Source organism: Lagopus leucura, unplaced genomic scaffold, assembly GCF_019238085.1.
Source record: "Lagopus leucura isolate 7727_CA_CO unplaced genomic scaffold, USGS_WTPT01 Super-Scaffold_100027, whole genome shotgun sequence".
Lineage (NCBI taxonomy): Eukaryota > Metazoa > Chordata > Aves > Galliformes > Phasianidae > Lagopus > Lagopus leucura.
In genome coordinates, this window is record NW_024962278.1 from 2,436,178 (window position 1) to 2,454,714 (window position 18,537).

Below are 18,537 nucleotides of genomic sequence, written 5' to 3' on the forward strand. Positions count from 1 at the left end.
TTGCTCTCTGCCACAGCCGCTATCTCATCATGTAATTTTCATGTTTGCTAAAAACATCTAAGCCTCTTAAAGGCACGAGAGCCCTAGTTTTCCTCTCAAAACTGCATTTAGTAAATTATTGATAACAAGGATGTGTAAACAAGCAAACAGCAGATTCGACATGATTTTCAGAAAGCACCTTGTTATAACACCTCGCTTTGCTGCATCCCACTTACATGGGCACCCCTCCCTGCACTGGGACGGAGCTGTGCAGCCAGGAGCCCTCGGTGCATCCCTGTGCCCAGAGCATCCCTTGTGCCATGGGGAAGAGCCCATGGAGCCAGAGCCCTCCTTGCTGCTCTGCTCTCCAGAGTTCCTGCAGTTCTCTGGCCTGCTGGAGAAACAGCCTCAGACAGCTTTGTCTGTCTGACAGCTGATATTATATTGAGGATTGAAGCATCCCGTGTCTTTCATTTTTAAAAGTTTTGGTTCTGTAATGGATTTGTTGCTATATGGAACATGCATAGAGCCTGTTTCAAAGAAAATAGAACCCAGCACAGTGGCGTGCTGCTGTATCTATGTGCTGTAACAGCAGCCTGTGGAGGCTTGTTTGTGCTCCTGCAAAACGAGCAGACTAACGCACCACTAGATCCATAGCAGTGCCATGATGTCCGTGGCCCTATGCAAACACTGGTCCCGTGTATAATCCCTGTCTCAGCATGCCTCAGGGTCATCAGGCCTGCCCCAGGGTGCTGCCATCCTCGAGAAGGATGTGGGCGGCCTGCATCCCCCTTGGGCACACGGATGAAAGAGGGGCCCATGGTTCAGCAGTGACGGCCCCAGGAGGTGAGGGAGCTCCTGGCCATGCTGCGGGCTGAGGCAGCTGCAGAGGGACCCTGCTCCAGGCACAGCAGTCGGGGTGCTGACCTCCTCACCTCCTCTGCCCCACGCTCTTACATTATACATTTCTACTAATTACTGAAATTAAATTTCTCTAGGTATTTTTTTCTCTGTTAAGTGTTTTAGTTCCAGATTTTCCACAGTTTCATAATAACATTCTAATGAGGTGGTTTCCTTTTAATATTCCTAATACAATTGTAACGTGAATGATTGGTAACATTTTGGAGTTACAGCTTTTCTTTGTGTGCGGTACTCCATACTTGTCAACTGAAAGCAAGAATAAAAAAAGATGTAAGTAACTGCAAACCTTATTTACTGCAGTAAATAACTTTCATATTCTCCAACACCCATTTTATCTTCCTCATTTCTTCCCCTTCTCCCCTTTGGGGCTGTGGCAGAGCAGAACAACAGATGGTTATCAGTCAGGAGTAACTAGGGAAACACGGAACCTGCCCCAATTGCTATGGAGACAGCCATTTGTGTGCTGGGTATGCACCATTTGTAGCATGAGCAACCAGAGGGAGGGGTTTTTTAATAGAAAAAAATTGTTCTACAGCCCCCAATACTGAGAGGAAACCTTGGTTTGTGTGCACTTATCCTGGTGGGAAGAGGCAGGGCTCTACCTGTTCGTTCGTCACCTGCGTTTGCGTTAAGCTAATACTGGTTTTGGACAGCAACATTTTGAATTGTGAACTGACATAATTAACTCAGAGCAAATACCTGTTCTTCTGCACAGCCTGCAGAGCAAATATTCATGAGCAGTTCTTCCTCCCATCAGCCCTTCCTCCCTCCTTGACCAGCCCCACAACACAGGTGTGTGGGAGGGCTGACACCCAGAGCCGTTCCTGTGCCCGATGCTGCCATGCACATGGCTTGTGCCTGTGCAGTGCTTCAGCCAGAGCTGTTGGCACAACCAGAGCACTGCAGCTCTGTCCTCTGTGTTCTGCACCACCAATTTACTCCACTTGAGAATTATGTTAACATTGAACTTAATGTAGCAATTCTTTTATTTTTCTAATGCAAGTAAGCTTTTATAAAATTATTCTAGTAATGCTTCAGTGAAGAGTACAAATTATAAATGAAAAATGCACTAGAAGTGGCTTTCAAATAACTTTATACCAATTTAATTCAAATTCAATATTAGTTCAGAGTAGCATCTGTTACCATTTGTAGTGCTTCATTATCAGCTGAAGGAGCAGTCCTTTAGTTTGGTATGGGGGAAATTTTACCTACGTTTATCAGGTCACTTGTTTCAATTTTTGGCATTCTCAGGTATTCATGTAAGGAATACCTTGAATACTGGGCACTATAAACGTCATAGAGCACCCTTCTAATTTTTTCCATTTATTGAATACTACCAATCAGGTAGTATAACTATATATAGCTAGGGTACAACTTCTACAGTGTTTGCATAGACTGGGCAGTTTTTATTAGAAAAGAAATGGAAAAACTGAGGGGAAAATGCTGTCCAAACTGAGGCTCCATTGGAGACTTAATTAGCAAAATCCAGTTCTTTTCCAACTACAATTCTGTATGTTGCAGTGGATTTAAATTCTGCTGAAGTGGCTATTGAAAAGTCATCCGTTTTAAACATGTTTGCAGGGTGATATGTTTAACATGGATACTCCTGGATAAATGTGCAATATAGTATTTTACTAACTGGGAAATGCTGAAGCTCAGATCTAGAACAGCAGGTATGTAGAACAGTCGTAATCTCCCATCTGTGACAAAGAACTTTCTGAAATACACAAGTAGTCTACAGCACTTCTTTGTATGGTAAACATCTCAAATATGATAAACAAAAGCATCTGATAGGTATTCATCACACTGCTGGTTAAAGTGGGCTTTTATTTAAAAGTTAACTAGGTTCTGGAGAAAACATACAAAGAAGTTGTATTAATTAAATTACTGTCACGATGTAATTAAAAACAAGATGAGCGCTTGATCTCTGCAGTGCATCAGAAAGAAAACAACTAACCAGCCAACAAAAAGTAACCCAAGCTGAAATGAAGTACAAAACACTGATCTCACCTCTCACTGTTGGGATGTTCAGTGTTTGGTACTTGAAGGATGTCTCCAGGTATCAGAGTATGGCAAACTGCTGAAAAAACACCATGTTAGGTTACCTGGTGTTACGTGAGTAACAGCTGCTAGGTACACATCTGTGTGGACTTCTAGTGGGAAATGTTGGTGATAGGTGGATGGTTGGACTGGATGATCTTACAGGTCTTTTCCAGCCGTAGTGATGCTATGATTCTATGATTTTTAAGCATTAACTGACTTTCAATGTTAGTAAAAGATGAGATAATTTCAGTTTGGGATGTTTTTACTGCATTAATTCAAATCTTCAATATTTTATTGCAGTTTGGATTGTTTGTTGTTGTTTTTTAAATTCAGTACCATGATAAAAATTACTGTATCTTCGTTGTTGACTTTTCTCTCTCAAAGGCATTTGAAAACTAAATGCTCTTATTGCTGGGAGCAAAAATTCTAAATCTTCCTATTTAAAGGATTGTTTCAATTGGCAAAAATAATATCAGCATTGTAAAACCCTGTTCCTTCCAAATGTTATTTGAAATGTAACTCTTCAATATGAGAGATAACATTCAAATCTAAATGGCTAAGCCAGAGTGTTACACAGGGAAATGGTATTTTATCAGTTAGAGCAGAGGCTTACCTAAACCACAGAGCATCTTGTGAAAGAAATGGGTGCAACGTTACTTTTCATTTCATGGAGAGGTGATGTCTCATTTTTAGCTTTAAATCTTTTTTCTCCTCTGGAATATGAATTTTAAGCATAGATAATGATTTATTGCATGTAATTTAGTCATGTGGTTATCATAATTTTTAATAGATACAGAGATGAGCTTTGTAGTCATGAAGCTGGATACACATGGCATTATTATGGCATCTCTACCAGATGAAAGGAGCCTTTTTCTCTAGACCATTTTATACATTCCAGCATTATTTGCAAGCATTTGCGTCACATGTCATGTAAACCCCACGTGCCCTCTAGATGTTTTCCTTCCTATGTGTTTGCTCCACTCTCTGGGGTTTCCTAGCGTTGTTCTTTGTAGCTGTTGCACTGCCTGCTGCCCATTTGCCCCTGCTGGGCTCAGGCTGGGGAGCTGTGTGTGTGTGCTGGCCTGCCAGGATCCCAGCACTGGGCTTCATGTATGAGAGGTTCAGCACGGGCACCCAGACACGTGATTTCACCCAGAAAAATGTTACAGATCCATCTAACCCAGCAAAAACTTGGAAGCACAAAGTTTGGCCATGTTTTCTTGTTCATCCCCTGCCTTGCAGCTCTAACAATGGCTTCCTACCAAGCCGTCCCAGCCGTGCTGTCTGGCTGTCTCTCACAGCTCCGTCTTTGTGTCTTCATTCATTGCACGCACTCTTCTAACACTTTTTGAACATGAGAACAGGTGTTTCCTTCAGAGGTAGTTAAATGACTTGGTAGTTATAGATAGAGCCTGAGATGAGAGCTGGATTCCTGCAAAAGGCAGGAAGTGAGCAAAAGTACAGAACTTAACCTTGTTCAATGAAAAATGGTGACTAAAATCTGAGCTAGTTTCATCTGGCTTCTCTTTTTGGCCACCGCATTACACCACTGCATACATGACAAATACTGAAGAGACAAAATTATTCTATAGAGAGTAAGAGCTCTGACAAATGGAAGTAATGTTTAAATCTGAATAAATGCTTCTGCTGGCTGAGACCATTTTTTCAATGTCTATGAGACCAGAGAGCTGACCCAGTCTCTGTAATGTGGTGCTTGGGAGGGGTGAGTGCCCATGCAGAAGGCAGCAATGAGGAAACAGGAGTGGTGTTGCACATGCCTCAAGGAAATGCATGTCCAGCTGCTCTTGAATGCTGAATTTCACATTTTTCTGAAGTTGAATTTCTACATTCTCTGCATATCATTGTTCTTCTCAGTGGATGTTGAACACTCTGCTCTGGGCATTGAAGAGCACAGCAAACCCAGCTTGAGTATACAGTCTGGCTGCTGGCCCATGTCATGTGCATTTTATTCTGCCTTCATGGATATACAAGGATATGCTGAACACCCAGCTTTGGCTTTCTGTAGGGCTGTACGTGAGGTTTTTCTCAAACTTTGAACTAACATGTTGTCTTGGTAGGAAGCCATTGTTCAGATTCTGAACTCTAAAATCTGCAGTCTCTGCTCAGCCTCTCACAGGCTGCTATGTGCATGCAAAGAAACTGAATTTCTACTTTTACGAACAGACAAATGCATTAGGAGGTAAAGGGTCTTAAACAGAGACATGCTTAATTTCAAGACAACTAATATCTTTAATCCTTTCCTTCCGGGAAGAAATTCTCATGCTTAAAGTTAAGCACAGAACTGAGTGCTTGGTCGTAGTGGGTGTCAGGAGTCAGGAGCCCTGCTGCTCACAGGGAGCATTACACACGTGGGTGCCTCCCAGAGACATAGATTTAATTCATGGTGTAGAAGAACCAGGCTGCATTGAGTATCAAGTGACATCTATAATGAGTATTTTCCTAATTTACTGAGCATCCTGCTACGTTCAGGTATTCTGCTGTATCTAGAGGTTTCCCTTACAGTAGTCCTGTGGATTATTTACATAGGCTAAACTTCATTGTTAGCATTAGCGTGACTGGGCCTATAGAAACATGATTAAGGTTATTGTGCTTTTTCAACAAAAATCAATCTATGAGAGGAGCATTTTTTAGGAAAGCAATGCACAGCGTATGAAGCTTTTTAATAGAAGGCCCTGTGAGTAGCATGCTGGGTTTATTTGCTTGTTTTAGTGTATCTGGCAGAAAAATCAATATTACAGTGTAACTCAAATAAAAATAGGCAATATATAATACTTCTTGTAGAAAGAAAGAGAGAGGTGGTTCTCAAATTGCTCCTGCTTTCTCTTCATCTTTCTAGCATGTGCCAGCTTTATGCTTAATAAAGTATGCTTAATAAAGCCAACTGAAGTGTAAAGTACTTAGTCATGCAACCAGAGTTATATTTAACTCATCCTAAGTTTATTCCTCCTGAAATCCACCATTCTTCCCATCTGAGCAAAAAAATGCTAACGACCCACTCAATTAAACAGCGATCTTGGAAGAAGTCACTCAGCAGCCACTTGGTTATCTCAGCAGTTGGATGCACATAGCTGTTGTCACCTTGGTGGGGTGGTGGGAGAGGCAGAGAGAACATAAATAAATATGTATGTAATTACATAAATATATATTTTAAAAATGCATGAACTGTCATGCTACAGAATCCTTTCTGGATGATTTTACATCCTGGTGTATGTTGGTATAGGAGATATTGCTGGAAGTTTTGCCAAATTCAGCATGTTCTCCAAAGATACGAGAGCGATGAGAAACCTTAGCTGCCTTTATGCTTGCTATACTTTTTAGCAGACCTTGTGTGATACTTCATGCACTGAAATCATAAAAATCCCGATGTTCATTGGGACCAGACCAAGGGCAACTTCCCTTTGGTCTTCACCTGGACACACCTGGGTCACTCAGTGTCAGTGGAGCAAACAGAGCCAAGAGTGTGCTCCGGTTTTTGTTTGAGGTGCAGGCATTGTGCTTCCACATGAGTAGGTACACAGGTGTATTTCTGTAGGTGTAACATTCAAGAGATCAGATGTCTGAAAATGTAAGCGCTAAATTTTAGATTACCACTTACAACTGTAATTTTCTAACAAGAGAGGCAGATGTACCTGTACTGCTGCATCCCCACCTATTGTAATGCGTGTGCACGTGCAGGGAAACAAATGGGAGAAGCCCGCACTCCAGATATTAAACGAGACATTAGGAAGCAGCATGGTGCTGTGAGTGTCCGTGCGCGGATGCTCCGTGTCGCGGCCGCGCTCCCTGATGCGGTTAGGCAGGCTTTGCATTCACTCAGACATCTTTCAATAGAATGGGCTACCAGATGGGACCGGTAACAATGCGCGGAGGCATCGAACCACCACAGACATTTGGTGCTTAGAATAATAAAAAGACTATAAAATTAGATTAGTTGAGTCTAATTTGGAACTGGTGTATTCCCTGTTCGCTCTCACAGCTCTCGGGCAGATAAAGCAGAGAGATTTAGTACTGTCAGGACAGAGGACTCCAACTTCCAGTAAAAGAAGAAAAGGCATTGTGGGAGGTCACGGAGGGCAGCCCGGTGACCTCCAATGATTTACAGGCCTTTAGCTTAATGAAATTGTTTCACTGACATGACGGTAAAAGCTCATAATGGATTGGATGCCCTAATGTAATGAAATTACTCCCTTCTGCCTTTAAAAAAAAAAAAAAAAAAAAAAAAGGCGCAATTAATATTTACTGAGACCTACCAGGCTCCGGCGCAGCGTGCAGCGCTGGCACAGCCACAGAGCCCCGCACCGCCTCGGGGACACCCGGCCCCGCTCCGGGCGGCTCTGCCCTCCCTCACCCTCTCCTTTCCTCTCCGCAGGCAGCTGGACAACAACCAGATCAGCTGCATCGAGGATGGAGCTTTCCGCGCCCTGCGCGACTTGGAGATCCTGTGAGTTGGGGCTGTGCGGGGCGCCGGGGGGGGAAAGGGGGGGGCTGTTAGTGCTGCAGTGCTGGGGGAGCGGGCTGGGGCGGCCGCAGCGCCGGGAGCGGAGCGGCACCGCAACGGGCGGCACTGCGGCACCGCGCCGGCGGTCGGAGCGCTCCGCGGCGGCCCGGGGGACGCGGGGCCGGGGCCGGGAGGGGGGGACGGGTTCGCGTGGAGCGGTGTCTGACAGCGGACACGGACAAATAGCTGCTGAAAGGGGTCGGTGTGCGGGAGGGAGGATGGCGGGGGCTCGGTTGGGTCGCTCGGTGCTGGCGTCGGCTTCTGGGGAGGACCCTGCTCCGAGGGCTGAAATACAGGCACGCCGAGCTCGGGGCTGCCGCAAACTTTACACGTTGACTGCTAAAGCTGCGAACAGAAAAGGAAAAAAAAAAAAAAAGGAAAAAACAAAAAAGATTTGACAACGAAATCCGCCTCTGTCAGAGAAAAAGCATGAGATTTATAGCGCTGTTGTCATGCGAAACCCTGCGTTACCAGAGCTCTGTACCGATCAGGTAACTTGCTCGTTGTTAACAGGTACTTGTTCACATAGAGACCTCTTCTGCAGTACGGTTTGAGCACAGGCATGGATAAAGGCTTTTCTGAAAGTTAATGCTGCAAAGCTGAAAGTGTTAATGCCAGAGAGCGCCCAGTCCTGAGGCACAAGGGATGGGAGCTGGGGCAGGGGGACAGGAGCACTCCTCTGGTCAGACCCTTCCATCGGAGTGATGCTGGTGCTGCCCCAGAGCCGAACGGCCTGTGCCTAATGCTGTGGGGAAGGCTGCTCAGACTGCTGCCAGCACTGCCCTTAAGTGGGACGAGATAGCAGGGGGTTTAAGGTGTGTGCCTCGCACAGACCTGGCACCTGCAGGCACCAGGGCCGGCACAGTGCCCGTGGCTGCCGTGTACCAGCAGCACTAAGGCCGTAGCGATGGCACTGTGCTGTGCACCAAAGCTCTCTGGAATGTCTGTGGGATAATGAAGGGAATTCTGCCCCATGGGCTCTGGCCGCCATGGATAGAGGCTCAAAGAATGATTTCTGCTTTCAGTGCCAGCAGATGTGAGTTCATTTGCTGCTGTACTGGGGAGCTGTGTCCGTGCCTGTCTGCCATAACAGCCCCAGTGCCTGTGGTCCCGCTCTCCCAGGCTGGGACATCTTTATCAGTCAGAGACTGTCTGGTGCTCATATCAAGATAACAGGAGGACCTGAGGAGTGTCGTTCAAATTCTATATTAGCAGCCCTTTTAAAGGAAAAGCAGTGAGTTAAAAGCAATGAATAAAGCTTTACCTGCCTACGTCATAGAATGAAAGGAAGAATAAAAATCTGCTCATTTGTTTGTTTGTTGTGATGGACTGCTTTTCCATACCCACGAAGGGCGAATCAGTCCTCCACTGACAGCAGCCTGTGCTAGAACTCTACTATAACAGGCTGGACAGTACTTGGAACCTTTATTTGTACTACACCAAGTTCTGTAGGCTCTGAAATAATTGCTGGGAACACATTCCTTCTCCCTGGGATGTCAAGTTAGTTTATTTACTCCTCTGTTTGCAATTGGCTACTTCTATACCATATACTTGTGGGTGGGAGAAGAGAAGGCTTTCTGTGTACTGTATAAAATACATCATCGTCAGATCTTGAATGCATCTTTAATTTTCAGCGCACACATACTGCTACAGGAAAAATCAATCTCATTCTAAATAAGATGAGAAAATAGATTGATAGTATCTAGTTATTTTTCTCAGTCACAAAATTTGAGTAGAATACTTCAAACTTAATTTGAAGTGTTGTCTTTTTTTTCCCAAGGCATTTAAATCTCTAGCAAAAGACATTTGCCTAATGCACTAGAGGATATCACATCTTCAGTTGTAAAACAGACATAAATGCTAAAAAATTAGAGCAATTTGAGCCATCAAAGAATATCATCAAGCGAAACCAAAAGGCATCAAGATAACATTTCAGAGAAGAGCTTGCCACTGTATTTTATGGAGAAATATTTTGACTCATAATGCAATACGTAGAAGATATCATTCTGGCACAAAAAAAAAAAAAAAAAAGAAAAGTTATCTGTCTGAGCAGTTTGCAAGGGCACCCAATTATTTGCTTCTTTATCTTCCTGAAATCATGTGACCTTTATGATATCAAACACATTTCTGCACCTTTTCTCTGCATTCCTGCCTGTCTGCAGAATTCTGCAATTCTCTAGATTACCTGGGGAAGAGCTAAAATGCATCGTGTTACCTAGAAAATACATTAACACCCTTAAGAGCACTTTGGTTTCCAGTTTAAACTTCTCACTCAACTTGAATTCCTCAGAAAACATGACTGTAAGGATCTTAGTGATTTGGTAAATGTAGCAACAGAAGGAAATTGCATTTTTCCTTTAAAATAGAGAGCGCTCTGTGGTCCATTTTATTTATTTCCACTTCTCAAGCAAGCAGTCTTCACTTACAGCTTCTATTGTATTTTTTCCTGTGTTCTAAGTTCCTATATCAACAAATAGTACTGAGGCAGAGATTCAGAAATTCATGACTAATTTCAGTACTTTAAACAGGGCACTGAGCTGCTGACTTCACCTGAATGCTGGGTCAGGGCCAGGTACTGGCACCCCACGCTAGCACTGTTCTGATCACATCTCTGTGAGCTTCAGTGTTTCAGAGGTCCCAAAAGGTGTCTCTGATCCTGGGGTCTGACCTATGTAGCCCATAACACACACGCTAAGTGTTATTGGTGACTGTGAGTTGGGGATTAAAAAGCTGTGAAAATGTTGCAATGAAATGCTTTGTGCTTTCTGCAGTTGGCTTTGTCTCTGCAGCAAGGTGAAGATGATGTCTGAGAAATGGCGCTCAACCGACACGCCGACTTAAACGTTTCTTCATAGTTGTGGATAGGGGCTGGTTTTATTCCTTTTTGCATCAGATCTTCTGTGTAGCTCCCCACAGAGGTTGTGTTTCCAGTATGTTGACAAGTAGGGATTTCTCCTGTTGACATCCCTCCTTTTCCTCCTTACAGTAATAGGGTTAAACATACTTCACTGGGTTTGTTCTCACATTCACACAGAAAAGAAGGTGCGTGCAGCCAACAAACAGCAGCAGCATGTAGAAGGAGGGACACAAGTTATTAATTAACATAATAGCCTGCAGAAAAATTGAAGAAAATTGGTGTAAAACTTTCAGAAATTGAAGTGTTGGTTTTAGAAGAAGACTTTCTGCTGAGTTCAGTTCTTAGTTGTGTCCTGTGGCAATATCTGCAATAACAGCGTTGTTGAGAAATGTTTGTTGGTGTACCTGTAAGCAAGTTAAGATTATTTTTTTTAAAGAATAATTGCCCAGTGTTCCTTATGGGATGTGGTAGATTAGAAATTTGATTCTCTGTATCTTCATATCCAAATGTTCAGTGTTACCATGCATAAAAGATAGAACTCTTCCAGAATTCAGAACTTCCCCTTCAGTCCTATTGGATTTGTGGATAAAAGGAAGTAATTTCTGGGTGGTTCAGAAAGCCCGGTCAAACTGAATGAGCCATTAAGACTGAGCAAATGGCCACGCTATCATTAGGCCTGGAAGTGCTGAGCAATACATGGTTATTAGGATCCATTTCTCAGTAAGATACAGAACTCAATTTAGCAAAAAAAACACAAAAAACAAAAACCACCAACTTTTAATTTATTTCTTGTTGTTTGTCCTCACTGGAATGGCTTGAAAGCAGTGTGGTGACTCAGTAGTAGTGCTATGTGAGCAGGATAGAAGGAATTATGAGTCATTGTTGACAATTTACCTGGAGTGTTTTCCTGGTTTTGTACTGTAAAAGCTGTTGTTTTTCCTGCTTTATGATGACTGCTAAAAAGGACTCGAGTCTGAACATGCTTTTTCATTGCAGTTCTTCAGAAAAAAAAAAAAAATCACAAACCAAAAAATATTACTAGAGCAAGAGCTAATCTGAAGAGGATTGATGACACAGTTTTATTAAAGAAGACAAATAAGTTCTTGCTGGACGAAGCTAGTACAGAGGAACTTGGAGTTTTACTTGTTGTCAGTCGCAATGTTTTGGGTCTTTTATGTTTTCCATAGTCTGAAAAATCACTTTCCCAAAATTTCACTTGCTTTTTGAATTGAATGGGCCTTTAAGAGACCATAGCAACAAACCGTGCTTGTAGGAATCCATCAGTCAACTCTGGGCAGTGCAGTGGGAAAAATCGTGATGATTCACCTACAGGTAAAACTGAAGAAGTTTGGATGCAGTCATCCAAATGTCAGCAACAGTTTGAAACCGCGCCTTAAATTCCAAGTGAGCCCTAAATATTTGATCTTAAAAATAAATGAATAAATAGTTGTAATGGAAACACATCACCTTCCATCTCTGAGATCATGAAACAGAGTCTTAGAAATTACAGTTGCTATATCAGCCCTTGTGAACATCCTTTCCCCAAGCCGCGCTGTGTGGGACGCGTGTGATCCGTATAAAACTCCATCCTAGCAAGCGCCTTACAGTTCTCAGTCATGCTGTTATTGTCTCTCCCATGCTTTCCTGTGACAAAGGATTGTGTTTCGTAAAAACTTTAGTCATCACTGAAATTTCAGATAAAACTGCCATGGATGTGTATGCTTATAATACATGCTGCTTTTCAGAACTATAAAATTGAATCGTTATTTTGTGTTTCAGACAGGATTTAACTGTTTCCTCTTGTTGTCTTCTGTGTGCTGAACTCAGTTATAGGATCAGTTTTACTTAGTCTTGAAATGCTATTCTGGGCATGTCTTAACTAGGTAGATCTTTATTTGCTTTCCCAACATAGAGAGTCAGGGAGCTGAAGTCATGACATAACTCTAAATATATGAGATGTCACTGCTTAATGAAAGCCTGAAAATGCCACACAAAGGTGATTTCCTTCTATTTTCCTGGAAATTATGATTTGTTGAAGCAATCAGGATCAAATCTGAACTCTGTAAATGGTGTTCCTATAGCTGATATTGAAATACCTGAATATAAGCTGATATTGAAATACCTGAATATAATAATGAAAATAGGAATTTAAATGAAATGTTGAGCATAGCTGTTTCATTCATTCTTAGCTGAGTAGAGTAAAATTAGAATGATTAGATTGAGTGGTCTTTTTTTTTTTTTTTTTTTTTTAACCTAAGGATATATGTTAGCTTAAATGTATATAAATTAATACAACAAATTAAAAATCTTTACTTTTTTCATCAGTCAGCATGTACACATAACGTGGGTGATAAAAACCAAACTGAAATAATTATTGGCTACATGTGAGTAATTGAATTGTCTGCCCAGCGGTAGAAATCCCCGAAACACAGAACGGAGCTTGGATTTCCTAAGAGTATCCCCAGTTTCCTGTGTGCAGGTTATACCACAGGAGGTCACATTATGTCAGAGGAAGAATAAAAGTCATTCTGGCAGTCGAGAAAGGGTTCACCCAGAGTACAGAGGTATCAGTGGACAAAGGCTAATTTCCAATTTTCTTTACTCCATTCTTCATTCAACTGTCCAGTGTTCTGTACCCTTCCCATTCTTCTTGGCTCCTGTGTCGCTGTAGATGTTTGTAGGAATGAGAAAGGTTCCTGATGTACTTAGCTGTTATTTTCAGTTTTCTGTTACACAAATAAGTTGAAGATTAGCTACAGAAAGGCCTTTTTCTGGAGAACTTTTGGAAAGTACCACACCCAGCGGACCCTGAAGAAATGAGATAAATAGTTAACATGGGTAGATGTGGAAAGATGGGGTGCTTACACAGTTGCTGGATAAGAAATGTTTGTATTTGCTGATCTATTTCAGTGGGAGATCTGGCATCATTGCTCAAGATATGGAAATGAAATCTGAGATAACCTCTGTTCTACAGCACATTACAAAATGTGAGGTTGGAAGTACAGCATAGTGAACAGAACGCTATCCAGATGGCACCATGGTGACAGGCTTTATATCAAAGACCAGCTGAGATAAAATAAGAGCGGGCAATCAAGGGCCTCTGAAAATCACTGATGCCTGTTACAGATGTAACTCTCTCTTTATGGGGGGAATATATTTGCATAAATTCATTGATCTATGATTTTGCTAATCCTGCAGTATGTGCTGGGCATGCCCCAGCAAATTGATGAACATTTCTATCAGACCTCACTGTGGATGCTATACTATATTACGTATTTAGAAAAGTGATGTTTCCCTCCTGGAGCATATGTAGTATTCGAATGCTGTGCTCGTTCTCCCTTCCTGCTCCCATTAGGTTGGAGTTGTTCTTTTTTTTTTCTTTTTTCTTTAAGAATAGCCTGGAGCCCTGCAGACTGCAGAACTTATCAAGATAAGAGCAGTGCCAGGTTAGAATTATTAGATTCATGAATCACTGACCAGTATGCTTTTTGAGAAAGCCCAGGTTTACAGCTTGCCTTGAGTAAGTCCTTTATTGGTGCTGCAGTCACTGATCTGAGAGACGCCAAAGTCAAAACTCCAGGAGACACAGGGACTTCTGGCAAACCTTTCCTCCATGGTATTAATTGATTCATTTGCATGCTCTGCTCATTTTGTGACCTGCCCTGCCTCCCCTTTGACTAATACAGTTCCTTTGTCAGTAATATAAAAGATGTAGAACAAGCATTTTGACTGCTGAAAGTCAAATGAATGTGAACGACTTAATCCCGAAGACACTCAACTGTGTATTTAATGCAGATAGGCAGCCAAACACCTTATCCAGAAGCTGAGCAGAAGACTGTGATGGGAACAAAGCTCCTTGCAGATAAAATTGAGCTGATAATGGAGTTGCGAAGGGAAGTAACAAGTTCCAGAGAGATGACTAGGCACTTTATGCCATAACTTGCAATTTGTTCTTTGTATGGCTCCCCAAAGAAGCTGGATGGCTGTACTATGGTAGCTGTGTCCTGCTGGCATTAATAAGGCATTTTGGTGGGGAGAGGAAACTGAATGCCTGTGTGGCACAGCCTTTGGCACACCAACACCAAAGGCTCCAGGGTGTCCCCAGCCCTTCCAAGACACTGAGCCCAAAGCTGGTGGTGAATGAAGGAACTGCTGCTGATCTGGGATCAGTCAACACAGTAACAATTTTTTAAAAAATTAATAACATGCAGAGATGGTCTTCTTTTGTTCTCTATGCAGTTAAAGGTGTGGTTTATGATTTATATGGGAATGAATGGTTTGCTTGTTTCAGAGGCTACATTTGCCTCTTGTGCTGGTAGAACAAAGAGGGGCTCTGAGCTCTGTCAGTCTTTATACAGGAGAGGGCTCAAAAACCCGGTTTCTCTGGAAATGGAGAGTGCAGTTTTGACGAGAGCTCTGTGTACCGAATTGTTAGCATGCCGTGTTGTCTGATGTGTAACCTTGAAATGCAGTTGCTGGGACCAGGGTAGTATGTGTTATTTATTATTAGCGTTTTCCAGTGTTTTTAGTTTGGACAGTAATATTGTATCTGTAGAAAACTGGAATTCAAAACAGTGATATGTAGATGTCTGGCTTGGAAATAAGATAGATAATTACGTTAGCATCTAAAAAGTACATACATAGAAATTTCTCCTAAAATCAAGTAGTGCATTTTTTTCTTGCCATTCATAAGGTTATGCATAAAATACAGTTACATACTGTGAATGTGCAACACGCACAGGTTGAAAAGAACATACATGTTTTAATTAGACTTGGTTATTGTAATTATATAAATGGAGAATAATCTTCAAAACTTGAAAGGTCTATATAATTTAGACTTTTTTGTGTACCATATACAGTTCTGCTTAACAAACAAGAAAGTTTAAGAGCTGCATAAAGAATAAAAGTGTGAAATGATTTAAAAGTAATTTGGAGTCAAATAATCCCAATTTCTATGTTATTTGTGTTACCATAAATGAAGCAATTTTACGCTAAGCGATTTGATGCTTCTGAAGTTGCATTGTATTTGTTGGGTTTCTGTTCTGGGGTGGGCGATCTGGGGATGTTTCAGTACATAGGCATGATGCTGGCCACGCTGAGGCCATCTGCAGTGCCTTAGTAGCAAGATGTTTTTGAACACTGTAAGAGTGCCCAGGAATCTTTTGTTGTGATGTAGCATGTTGCTTTTGAGTAGTTCTGAGATACCTCAGAAATGAGTGTGGTCACTTAAAGGGTCAAGTGAGGTGACCCCATAAAGCCACAGAGGGAAATAAGGAACACTAGTGCCTTTTAAAAATGGCACACGTCGCTTCACGGTGGTGGCCGGTGCGGGCTGTCAGTGGTTTGAATGGCAGACAGCAGCTGGCTGTGGAGGATTGGTTGTTGGCCATGAGGAAGAGATACAGGAGCACACACCGAACAAGGTGTTTGATCACCAATTTGGTCATTCAGGTTTGCTGTTGCGTCTTTTGCCGCCACGATCGTAGGTAGCGTGTGTCACCAAAGTGCTGTGTTGGTGGTGCAGGGAGAAAGGAGGGTGGGGAGGCAGCTCTCGCGCGTGGCTTCCAGCCTTGGACTTGCTCCCGTGATGGCGGAACTGCCGCATTGCAGCAGCCCCGCGCCTGAAGGCCGCCTGCAGCCTGCTGCTGCGAGGGGCTGCGGCTGGGCGGGCTCTGGGAGGGGGGGCCCACGAGCACCCCCCGGCTGCTGACTGGCTCCTTGGGCAATTCCAGCCATGTCTTAAAAGGCTTGGGTCTCCCCGTCCGCGGCTAGGGCGTCAGAAACGCTGCGAGGAGCCTCAGCTGATACTTAGGCTGAAATAGTTAGGGCAGACCATCCGCAATGGTCTTTTATTTGGTATGGGTACAGATATTCCAGGGAAACACTCATATATGGGGAGCAGTTGACTCCTTTTATTTAGCTGATGTAGAATGCGCTTGTAGAATGTTCCCGAACTGGCCACGAGCGCTTTGAATTTTTTTCGTGTCTGTTTTATTTTGCACTTTTTCACTCAATGGACTGAACGCCATTGTCACACTGTGAGTATCTGATATTCAAATGGTTATGGTTTCTTACCTTGATTGTGTATGCATGCATGGATATAAGCAGGTATTGTTGCTCCTCATGGGCAGGTGGTGTTTGGGAGAAGTTTAAAAGTTTGAAAGGTAGATGTTTTTAAACATATTGATGTTTTCTTGTGCAACCGACAGAAATGCTGTCTAATGTTTTATTAAAAGAAAAACTTGATGTTTAATTCCTGATGGAAAGCAGATCCCTTTGCAGCTTCAGCAAGAGATGTGTTATTGCCCTTGTCTAGGAACTACGTGTTGGCTTTGTTCTTTCAAAACCTTTCTTTTCTCTATAAAAGGTAATTTTTGGTGAACAGTTGTTCATGCATGTTGGTCTGAGTCCACAGAATGTGTATATCACACATTCCCTATTTCATTCACCAGGATTTATATTAGACTATATGTTAATCCTAACTTTCACCATGTATGAGTTGCAGTTAGGGGCACTGCATACTGCTAGCATCTAAAATTCTTCTGCTGATGCGTATCTGCCTCTCTCCCATTTTGGGGTGGGGATTCTGGTAGCAGAGATGTAAGTTCCTTCTTTGAAATATTTGCTTCTTTTCCTTCCTCTGATGGCTGTTGGAGGAGGAGATGGGCTGTGCAGCCCCTCGCAGCCCTTTGTCGTGTTATCGGTGCTGTTACGGGTTTCCTCATGCTGCCCTCGCAGTGCTACTGGCCGTGGGGTGGAGATGGTGGGTGCAGGAACCAGGGGCAGCTCTGGCAAGGTGTTAGGGGTGTCAAGTCCATGCAGGACCTGTAGTCAGCCATTACAGGGACGCAGAAACACAAGGTTCTGGCAGCCCATGCCCCATGGATGCCAGGCGCCTGCTTTCTAAGAGGCTCTTGTAAAGTCTTTTGCATTGACACCAAACTGCTGCCAGTGCCATTTCTACTCATTGCTATACGTGTACCTCCTGAGCACATGCAGCACACTGAGGGTCCCTCCCTCAGTCCTAGTGGCCAGCATGGGACTTGCAGGGAGCCGCAGTGCCGCATTGCGGCAGTTCACCAGGTGGCACCAGGCTGGCACAGCGGGAATCCCACAGATAGGATGTTGTCACGTGGCCCCTTTCACTGGATTCACAAGTCTTTTTTTTGTCACTTTCTCTACATACGAGCAGACAACCATTGTAGGTCCATTGCTTGAACCGTCTTTTCTGTTTCTGTGTATGTTTGCTGTAGTAGGGAAGCGTATCCACTTCAGTTAAAACACAGGAATGATACTGGTTTTTTCTGATCCAAATTTGATCCATTTTGTAAGAATTTCTTTCTTGTGTGGAGGTCCTGTAAGGAAACCACAGCACTTAGCTGACTCAGTGCTGAAACCTTCTACCTTGATAGCAATCTCCATCATCAAATGCCTTCAGCCCGAGCAAATGGCAGAAGTTACTTGCTTCTTTCAAATTGTAGAGTTGGATAGTGCTAGTTTGAATTAGCCTATGTGTATAAAGCTGCTCTAGCATCGGAAAGGACTAACCAGAAGCAACTGATCCAGGAGGAAGTTAGCAATTTGTTTTATTTTGCTGAAGTACAGATGCATTAAACTCTGTCTTGATTCTTTTTCATCATTTCCATAAATACGCACCAGTAGGCTTGCAAACTTCCATATGCATAGAGAACCATTCCAGTTTCCATTGATTTTGGCACAGGATCTATAAAATGCAGTATCTGACAAGCATGCGGTTGTGCAACACTAAGATCCATATTTAATAAGAGATCTCTGTATAGCCTAAAAAAAGTATCCATTTAAACACTAATTTCTATTACAGGTATATATTTCTGTTATTATTTTAATTATACTAATTCGTCAAGCAATGGATTTTCAAATGAATCTAGGTGCTAAAATCAATTTGATATTGAATGCAGTTATATGTTTGATCCCTGTAGCTCTGATGAAAATCTGTGTCTAGCAGACTAAGTGGACTGCAAGAACTAGATTCAGAACCTGCTAAAATCAGCACTCATTCAGTGGTCGTTGATCATAGAATCATAGAATGGCCTGAGTTGAAAAGGACCTCAAAGAACATCTAGTTTCAACCCCCTGCCATGGGCAGAGTTGCCAACCACCAGACCAGGCTGCCCAGAGCCACATCCAGCCTGGATCTGCATATTGTGATATTTGGACTTGTTTCCCGTGTATCAGTTGT

At 42.8% G+C, this 18,537-nt stretch overlaps 1 protein-coding gene across 3 annotated transcripts in view; it reads left to right on the plus strand.

The window, feature by feature from the left end:
* Positions 1–18,537, plus strand: part of SLIT3 (slit guidance ligand 3) — a 472,709-nt gene that overhangs the window by 267,002 nt on the left and 187,170 nt on the right. For all 3 annotated transcript variants that reach the window (XM_042880662.1, XM_042880663.1, XM_042880664.1), the window contains exon 7: positions 7,334–7,405. In XM_042880662.1, the coding sequence (XP_042736596.1) occupies positions 7,334–7,405 (72 nt within the window). The remainder of the gene's footprint in view (positions 1–7,333; positions 7,406–18,537) is intronic.